Below are 10,518 nucleotides of genomic sequence, written 5' to 3' on the forward strand. Positions count from 1 at the left end.
ATATTGTATGGACTTTTACTGAGCAGCAGTTAAAAGCAGCTTCTAAAGGAACATGAACTGGACTTTGAAATAATACTGCAGCATGGTATTTGGGGGAAAGGAAGCAAAATAAAGTTGTGAAGTATATTAAAAGAATGCATAACTTTGCAATGCCTGGAGGATAATTAAATTAAGAAAAAAGTTTAGTACAAATGAGTGTCAGACTATCAGAATTTTTTAAATATTAGATGCCATATTAAAAGAATTTCACTGTAATATTGAGGGTAAAAAGGATCTTATAAGTCGTATCCGATCCTCCCTTAAGGTAAGCAGCACATTTTTCTCCTGGGAGTCCAATAAATAACTATGTATTTTGCATTTACATAAATTATAAATTTCAGCTTGAATTTATGTTTTAATATCCTATTGGTAATTTGGGGTAATTCAGTGAGAGGGTTTTCCCATTCTGGACTTTTCATCTATTACCTGAAGCTAAAAACAGCTACAAAGATAATTTCTCTCCCTGGAGGACCCAGCACATCAAAGCTTATTGATGGCAGTGAAAACTGTGCAATACTTCATTTCTCCTGTGGTGGAGCTGTAGGCAAACTAATTACTTTCTCCTGGGTTCCTCTGATTGCAACTGATCACAGGGGGTCCAATCAGTATCGTTCGGGGGGGATCTTTCTAACAAAAGGACTGGAGAAGAGACAAAAGATCAACATAGAATTTATTTATGCAGATGAGATAACAAAGGTTCAGAAACTAATTCTTTCATTGTCTTTTTTCTTCCCAGAAACTGATTTGCCCTATGCAGTGTTTCTCCCCATTGTGATCGTGGCCATTGTGATCCTCAGCATTCCTCTATTACTATGGAAAAAATATGAACGAGAGAAGAAAAAAACTGTATAATGATCACAAGCCAATAAGGACTATCATAGGGACAAGTTTTGTTTGTATATATTGGTAAAAGTTAGAAAATCAAAGTGAATCTGCCTCACATTGGTTCATCTTCGTAATTCTACGCTTTGGTGTTTTCAATGGTTTGTGCAGAAAGAAAATCTGTTGCTACTTGGAAACCATCAATAAGCAGGTTAGCATCTTCTTAAAAATCTTGTCTATTTAATTCCACCACTTTAAGACCTAGTGTATGATAGGGAAAGGTGTATAACCATCTTAAAAAAGATTAAAATTGACAAATCACTGGACTTAGATGGCATTCACCCCTGTGCTCTTAGGGAATTAAGTACCATTGATAGACGGACCATTATGCTTACTATCATTCTAAACCTTTGCCTTACTGTGGATCTGATGTCAAATAATGTTATATCCATATCTTTGTAATTTTTGATGTTTTCATACAAAAAAATGTTTCTACTGGGAAACCATCAATAAGCAGGTTGGCTGCTTCTGAAAGATCTTGTACATTTATTTATTTTAACTTTTGAATGACCCAGTTTAACAAGAAAATTGTATAACTACCTTAAAAATATTCGACTAGACTAGACAAATCACTGTCATTATTTGACATACACCCCTAAGCTCTTAGGGAATTAGGCAGTAGACAGACCATTATGTCTAATATTACTCTAAACCATTGCCTTACATTGGCTCTGCAGTCAAGTAATATCATATCCACGTTTTTGTAAATGTTGGTGTTTTCATTTGTTTGTACCGAAAAAAAATCTGTTGTCACTAAGAAACCATCAATAAACAGCTTAGCAGCTTCTAAAGGATCTTGTCTATTCAGTGTGGTAGATCACTCACTCAGCTGCACATGGAGGTAGACACAGGTATGCTGTCTCTTTAAATGTTTTGCTGGCTTATTATTAATGTGGCATAAACCAACATTTAGTCCATGAAAATAAACACAGCCCACTGGGCAAAACAGGAAAAACGAAGCAAAAATGGCAACAGAAAAACACAGTCTTTGTAGTAGCAGGGATCTGCCTGCTGAGAGTTCTCCATATGGTTCAGAAACAAACAAACACAGGCTCCCTTCTGTAGCTTACTTCTCCAGACACTGAACTCTGAATGTCTCAGCAGGCTGAGTATTTAAACTCCCCCAGACCGCACCATGAGGTGGAGATATGGTGAATGGCCTCCTACCCTTTACAATGGCCATTCACAGAATCCACTCCCGTTTACTATGGAGGTTTAACCCTCTCAGCAAAATAACATGCTGGAGCACACTTCATGGTTTCAATTAACGGAAGCTAATAGCCTCCGTGAAACGTATCTGTCCTCTATCACCTTACCAGTGACTTTGTCACATATCTCCCCCCTGTGCCCAAAGTCGGGGGTTTTGGCACCTTCACAAGCAGGGAAGTCTGGACAGGGCATCTGCATTACTATGTAGTTTCCCTGGCCTGTGCTTCTCATAAAAATTAAAGTCCTGAAGCGCTAGAAACCACCTAGTCACCCGGGCATTCTTCCCTTTCCTTTCCCTCATCCACCTCAGGGGCACATGATTGGACACTAGCCTGAACTTTCGGCCTAACAGGTAGTATCTTAGTGTCTCAATGGCCCATTTGATGGCCAGGCACTCCTTCTCTACGATGGCATAGTTCTTTTCACAGGAGGAGAGTTTCCTACTTAGGAATAGGACTGGATGTTCGTCCCCATCTATGTCCTGGGATAACAGAGATCCCAAACCGACCTCGGAGGTGTCCGTCTGCACCACGAACTCCTTAGTGAAGTCAGGTGCTACTAAGACTGGCTGTTTACATAGGGTGAGCGTCAACTCCTAGAATGCCATCTCCGCTTCAGGGGACCACTTGGCCACTGATGACTTTGTGCCCTTAAAAGATCAGTCAGGGGGGTGGCTATCCTGGTGAAATTTGGGATAAATCGCAGATAATACCCCATAATTCCTATAAACGCCCGAACTTGCTACTTGGAGTTCGGTTGTGGACAATTTCGGATAGCCTCCACCTTATTTACCTGCTGCTTTATTTCACTCCTTTTAACGATGTAGCCAAAGTATTTTGCCTCTTGTTTCCCCATGGCGCACTTTTTTGGGTTTATCGTAAACCCCGCCTTCCTTAGCGCATCCAGTACTGCCTGGACCGTCTGTAAATGACTTCCCAAATCCAGGCTGAATATTATGTCATCCAGGTAAGCTGCGGCGTACTTCTTATGAGAGACTAGGATCCGGTCCATGGCCCACTGGAAGGTAGCTGAGGCTCCATGCAGACCGAACGACATCCTGGTGTACTGAAAGCACCCGTCAGGAGTAGAGAAGTTCGTCTTCTCCTTGGCACTTGGGGACAAGAGAATCTGCCAGTACCTTTTCGTTAGGTCCAGGGTGGTGATATATCTGGCTGACCCTAGCCTATCAATAAGTTAATCGACGCGGGGCATCAGATACGCGTTGAACTTTCACACCTCATTCATCTTCCTGTAATCATTACAGAACCGCTATTCTCCATCCGGCTTCGGCACCAGGATAATGGGACTGGACCAGCCGCTCTTTGACTCTTCGATAACGCCCAGGCTCAACATTCTCCTCACCTCTTTGGAGATCACCTCGCGTTGCGCTTCAGAATTCCGATATGGCCTTTGATTCATTCTCACATGTGGCTCCGTCAAGATTTCATGCTCGACCACCTGTGTACATCCTGGCAGCTCCGAAAACAGGTCCCGTTTCCGCTGAAGCAGCTCTCTGCACTGTTGCTTCTGAGCTGGTGACAGTGTCTCTGCCACTGTGACATCCTCGACTCGGGCTTAGGAATGGGCCCCCAGGCACGTGGCTTCCATTGGTTCTCTGTCTTGCCAAGGTTTGAGCAGGTTAATGGGGTACACTTGATACGGCTTTCTTCTCCCTGGTTGGTGGACCTTGTAGTTGACCTCACACAACTGCTGGACCACCTCGTATGGCCCTTGCCACTAGGCTAGGAATTTGCTCTCCACCGTGGGGATCAACACCAGCACCCGGTCACCAGGGCTAAATTGTCTCAGTCTTGCTGACCAATTGTAGACCCTTGCCTAGGCGTTTTGGGCTTGAAGGAAGCTCTCCCTCACGCTCGCGATCTGGTCTTGCATCTGGGCCACATGCTCGATGACGCTCTGGTGGGGTGTTACCTCGGCTTTCCAGGTCTCCTTCGCAGTATCCACCAGTCACCAAGGGTGCCGTCCGTAAAGCAACTCGAAGGGTGAGAACACCGTAGAGGCCTGGGGAACTTCCTTAATGGAGAATAGCAGGTAGGGGAGTCTGCAATCCCAGTTTCGGCCATCCTTCTCCATGACCTTTTTAAGCATGGATTTTAGGGTCTTGTTGAACCTCTCCACCAGACCGTCTGTCTATGGATGGTACACAGACGTCCTGAATTGTGTAATCTGGAAAGCCTTACACAACTCCCTCATCACTTTCGACATGAAAGGAGTTCCCTGGTCTGTCAGGATCTCCTTTGGCAGGCCCGCCCGGGAGAATAAATGGACTAGTTCTCGCGTTATACTCCGTGCAGGGGAGTTTCTCAGTGGTACCGTCTCCGGGTACCGTGTCATGTAGTCCAGCACCACCAGGATGTATTGGTGACCCCTGGCAGACTTAACTAAGGGCCCTACAAGGTCCATAGCAATTCGGTCAAACGGGACCTCTATAATGGATAACGGGACCAGGAGACTAAAGAAGTGGGATACAGGAGCAGTTAACCGACACATAGGACAGTACCAACAATAGTTGACCACCTCCCGGTGACACCCAGGCCAGTAAAATCTTTGTCTACGCCCAGATGCCCACCCAAGACATGAGAATGGGCTAGGTCTAGTACCCTACGCCTATATGGCCCTGGTACTAACAGCTGTTCTAACACTTCCCCTCTCTGTTTAGTGATCTGATATAGCAAATCCTCATTGACTGAAAAATAAGGAAACCTGGTGTCAGCCCCCGGCTCCTGGGCAACCTCATTTATCACCGTCACATTTTCCCATGCCCCTTTTAACGTAAGGTCCTCTATTTGGGCAGTCCCAAAATTCCCCCCCAGAAACTCCCAATTCTGAAATCTCATCCTCATAGGTCACTGTCTCGTCCTTGTCACCAGCAAGGACACACAGGGGTAACTCATCCACCTCTGGCTGTAATGGGGATTCTTCATGGACGAACCGGCTCTGGTCTGAGCTAGTGGGCACCTCCGCTTTTCCCCACAAGTCCGAGAGCAGCCGGAAGTCCTGCTCGATTATGACTGGGTGTAACAAGTCTCTGACTACCCCGACCTCATGGGACTTAGTACAATGGTTCGTTTTTATGGTCACTTGGGCAACGGGGTAGTCCTTGGCATCCCTGTGGATACAGTGTACGCCCACGTGTTTCCCAGGGATCAACTGGTGGGGGAGTGTGGCCCTTACCAGAGTTACCAAACTCCCCGAGTCCAAAAGTCCCGACACCAGTACCCCATTTATGGTCAGGGGACATGACTGTGGCCCCTCACCGGGCTGATAGTCCACACTGCAGGCTGGATAGACATAGTATGAGGACCACCTTCCTATGCTCCAGTCCATTTGTTCAGAGGACATCGGGCGGCTATGTGTCCAGGACCGTGACACCTCCAGCAGATCAAGTCTTTCCCAGCGGCTTTTGGCAGACCCTCAGCGACCCCTTGGGACCTCGGACTCTCCTCAGTGGTGGCTCTAATACCCCTCTTTTGGGATTCCCAGTATGGAAATGCAGCACCTCCCGGCTTCCTTAGGGACCTCTCGACCACCTGGTACCTTTCTACGAGGCTGTACGCATTCAAGGGTCTCCCTGTGCAACCCAGGTCTGCACGGGCCTAGGGAGGGAGTGAATAAATCTGTCCATCACGACCCGTTCTACCATCTGGGCAGGGGTGGAGGAAGCTGGCTGCAACCACTTCTGCACAAGAGGGGGTTTATCACCGCAATACGGCCAGTAGTGAACCCTTTGGGTTCTGACTGACATAGTCACTCCAGCACGTGCCAGTATTTCAGTTTTAAGTTTACGATATTCCTGGGCATCTTGCAAGGCCAGGCTGTAATAAGCCTTTTGGGGCTTACCAGTCAGATAGGGGGCGATGACCTCCGACCACTGCTCCGGCGGTAGCTTCTCCCACTTTGCCACCCGCTCAAACATGGTCAAAAATGCTTCCACATCATACCTCGGGGTCATTTTTTGCATTGCTCGTCTTACCGCTTTCCAGACGTACAAGTTATCACCTGGAGTTGGGGAAGGAGCTGCCGGCCTCCCACGCACCGCCTCTGCAAGTAACTCCATCTCCTGCTGCTGTCTGAGCTGGTCTTATTGGTGTTGCTGCTGTTGATGGATCTGCTGCAATAGCAGCTTGCTTGTCTCCTGCTGTGCTAGCACAAGATGCTTGACCAGGTCCTCCATACTGTCTGTCTTCATTTCCTGGCTTATGGCCGCCTTTACCCAGGACATGAGGTTTGTCCTCAGCCGTTACACTTGCCTCCTGGCACTTCTACCGCCACTTGTGGTAGATAGCTCACTCAGCTGCACAAGGAGGGCGACACGGGTACGTTCTCTCTTTAAATCTTTTGTTGGTTTATTATTAATGTGGCATAAACCAACATTTAGTCCATGAAAATAAACACAGCCCACTGGACAAAACAGGAAAAACAAAGCAAAAATGGTAACAGAAAAACACAGTCTTTGTAGTATCAGGGATCTGCCTGCTGAGTGTTCAGCAACTCCATATAGTTCAGAAACAAACGCAAGCTCCCTTTTGGAGCTAGCTTTCCCAGACACTGAACTCTGAATGCCTCAGCTGGCCGAGTATTTAAACTCCCCCAGACCACACCCTGAAGTGGAGATATGGTGAATGGCCTCTCACCCTTCACAATGGCCATTCACAAAAAACACTCCCTTTTACTATGGAGGTTTAACCCTCTCAGCAAAATAACATGCTGGAGCACGCTTCAAGTTTTCAATTCACGGAAGCTAATAGCCTCCGTGAAACATATCTTCCCTCTATCACCTTACCAGTGACTTTGTCACATCAGTTAAACAATTTTAAGACCTGGTGTAACAAGAAAAAGTGTATAACCATTCTAAAGATTCTAAAATAGACAAGTCACTGGTGATAGATGGCATACATCCATGTGTTCTTAGGGAATTAAGTGCCATGATTGATCATTAAATCTAATATTTCTCAAAAGTTTTCTGTTTTTATTTGTTTTTGGATCTGTTGCTGTTGTGTTGTCGATTAAATCCATCTTTTCAAAAGCCTAGAGTAAGACAGAAAGAACTACAAGCCACTGTGGATAGATACAGCTGAAACCAGAAGTTTCCATACACTATATAAAAAGACACATCTGCATGTTTTTCTCAATATCTCACATGAAATCAGAATAAACCTTTCCCGTTTTAGGTCAATTAGGATTACCATAATTTTTAATATTTGCCAAATGCCAGAATAATGAGAGAGAGAGAATGTTTTAAGGCATTTTTATTACTTACTGCAAAGTCAAAAGTTTACATTCACTAAGATCACTATGCCTATAACCCCATTCTGACGCAGGGCATAATAATACGTATCTGCACCCTGGGCATTAATGATCAGGTACGGATTATTACGCCCTGGCGATCGCGCCCGCACAGACGCTGTGCTGGCGTGATCACCACCGGGTGTCAGCTGATTCTAACAGCTGACACCCGGTACTATGTGCCAGGAGTGGTCCCGCACCGCTCCCGGCATATTAACCCCCAAAATGCTGCAATCGAAATCGATCACAGCATTTCCGGGGCAAGCAGATGTAAGAGCGCCCCTCTTACCTTGGATCGGAGACCCCGCGCTGTGTGCGCGTGGTCCCGATCGTTGCCATGATGACCCAATGTTGTCATGATGACATCCGGGTCACCAGGCATCAGGAAGTTAGGTAGATCATGCCACGATCTATCTAACTTGTGCCAGTGCAGGGCTGACAGCCTGCATAGCACAGAGATGTTGCTCCATCCCTGGGCTATGCAAGCGATCAGCCTGCAAAAAATGAAAGTCCCATAGTGGAACAAAGTGTAAAAGTGAAAAAAGTGTCAGAAAGTGGAAAAAAAAATGGTAAAAATATATATAAAAAAGAAAAAAGAATCCAAAAAAATAAAAATATATTGTACCCATAAATAAATATTATTATGAAAAAAAAAACAAAAAAAACAATAAAAGTACACATATTTGGTATTGCCGCGTTTGGAACGACCTGACCTATAAAGCTGTCCCATTAGTTAACCCCTTTAGTGAACACTGTAAAAAATTAAAATAAAAAACGAAGCTTTATCATCATACCGCCAAACAAAAAATATAATAAAACGCAATTAAAAAGAGGAATATAAATAAAAATGGTACCGATGAAAACGTCATCTTGTCCCGCAAAAAAACAAGCCACCATACAGCTTCATCAGCCGAAAAATAAAAAAGTTATAGCTCTCAGAATAAAGCGATGCAAAAAAAATTATTTTTTCTATAAAATAGTTTACATTGTGTAAAAGCGCCAAAACATAAAAAATGATATAAATGTAGTATCGCTGTAAACGTACTGACCTGAAGAATAAAGCTACCTTATAAATTTTACCACACGTAGAACGGCATAAAAAAAAATAAAAAAACAATTCCTGAATTGTTGCTTTTAGTGTATTCTGCCTCCCAAAAATCGGAATAAAAAGCGATCAAAAAATGTCACATGCCAGAAAATTGTACCAATAAAAACGTCAACTTGTCCTGCAACAAACAAGCCCTTAGATGACTCTGTTGGCCAAAATCTGGAAAAATTATTGCAAAAACTTTTAGTGTGTTACAGCTGCCAAACATAAAAACCCGATATGAAACTGGTATCGCTATTATCACACCGACCCAAAGAATAAAGTCGTTGAATCACTTATACCGCATGAGGAACGGTTTAAAAAATAAACTCTAGGGTTATGGTTGTGCTAGGATTAGGGTTGTGCTAGGGTTAGGGTTGTACTGTTAGGGTTACGGTTGTGTTAGGGTTATGGTTGTATTAGGGTTGGGTTTAGGTTTGTGATGGGGTTGGGATTTTTTCAAAAGTAAAGAAAAAAAAATGATGACAATATGGCGACCAGTGTTGAGAGCAAGTGCTCACTACTTGAGTTTGCATCGGGTGCTCGGGTATGCCCTGAGTATCGCGGATGCTCGAGTGACATGCTCGAGTCTCCGTCCCATACGTTTCACGGCTGTTATACAGCCAAAAAAAAACATGCGAGAATTGACTGCCATGCACAAGCAATCACCACATGTTTTTTTTTGGGTGTCTAACAACTGTGAAACATGCGGGCAGGGACTCGAGCATGTCACTCAAGCACCCGTGATACTTGGTGCATACCAGAGTACCCTAAGCAAACTCAAGTAGCGAGCACTTGCGCTCAAGACTAATGACAACATATTCAATATGATGACCTAATGTTATCAAATTCTGTGTCGTACCTCTGGGTTCAAAATGTCCACTATACCCCTTGATAAAATCCTTGAGGGGTCTAGTTTCCAAAATGGGGTCACTTGTGGGGGTTTCCACTGTTTAGGAGCATCCGGGGCTCTCTAAACGCGACATGGCATCCGTTCTCGAGAATTTTGCGTTCAAAAGGTCACACAGTGCTCCTTCCATTCTGAACCCTGCCGTGCGACCAAACAGTGTTCTTTCCCCACATATGGGGTATTGACATACTCAGGAGAAATTGAACAACAGTTTTTGGGGTCCATTTTCTCCTCTTACCCTTGTGAAAATAAAAAAATTGTGGCTAAAAGATAATTTTTGTGGAAAAAGTTTTATTTATTTATTTTCAGGACTCTAAGTTATAAACTTCTGTGAAGAACCTGGGGGTTCAGGGTGGTCACCACACATCTAGATAAGTTCCCTGAGGGGTCTAGTTTCCAAAATGGTGTCAGTTGTGGGGGGTTTCCACTATTTAGGCACATCAGTAGCGCCCCAAACGCAACATGGCGTCCGCTAATTATTCAAGCAAATTTTACATTCAAAAAGTCAAATGGGCTCCTTCCTTTCCGAGCCATGCTGTGCAACCAAACAGTGTTTTTTGTCGTGGGGTATTGGCGCGCTCAGGAGAAATTTCACAACAAATTTTGGGGTCCATTTTTTCCTGTTACCATTGCGAAAATACAAATATTTGGGTCTAAAGTAACATTTTTGTGAAAAAAAGTTAAATGTTAATTTTTTTCTTCCACATTCCAAAAATTCCTGTGAAGCACCTGAAGGGTTAATAAACTTATTGAATGTGGTTTTGAGCACATTGAGGGGTGAAGTTTTTAGAATGGTGTCACTTTTGGGTATTTCCTGCCATAAAGGCCCCTCAAAGTCACTTCAAATGTGATGTGGTCCCTACAAAAATGGTTTTGTAAATTTTGTAGGAAAAATGAAAAATCGCTGGTCAACTTTTAACCCTTATAACTTCCTAACAAAAAAAATGTTGGTTCCAAAATTGTGCTGATGTAAAGTAGACATGTGTGAAATGTTATTTATTAACTATTTTGTGTGACATATCTCTCTGATTTAAGGGCATGAAAATTCAAATTTTGAAAATTGCGAAGTTTTCACCAAATTTCA

At 43.9% G+C, this 10,518-nt stretch overlaps 1 protein-coding gene across 2 annotated transcripts in view; it reads left to right on the plus strand.

Moving 5' to 3' along the window:
* The window catches only part of TAPBPL (TAP binding protein like), a 43,178-nt gene extending 35,117 nt beyond the window's left edge, over positions 1-8,061 (plus strand). For both annotated transcript variants that reach the window (XM_073684898.1, XM_073684897.1), the window contains exon 6: positions 776-8,061. In XM_073684898.1, coding sequence (XP_073540999.1) covers positions 776-891 — 116 coding nt within the window. In that variant the 3' untranslated portion in view covers positions 892-8,061. The remainder of the gene's footprint in view (positions 1-775) is intronic.
* The last annotated feature ends 2,457 nt before the right edge of the window (positions 8,062-10,518 follow it).

The sequence above is a fragment of the Phyllobates terribilis genome, unplaced genomic scaffold (assembly GCF_046119375.1).
Source record: "Phyllobates terribilis strain yellow unplaced genomic scaffold, ASM4611937v1 Scaffold_5__5_contigs__length_657084704, whole genome shotgun sequence".
Classification (NCBI taxonomy): Eukaryota; Metazoa; Chordata; class Amphibia; order Anura; family Dendrobatidae; genus Phyllobates; species Phyllobates terribilis.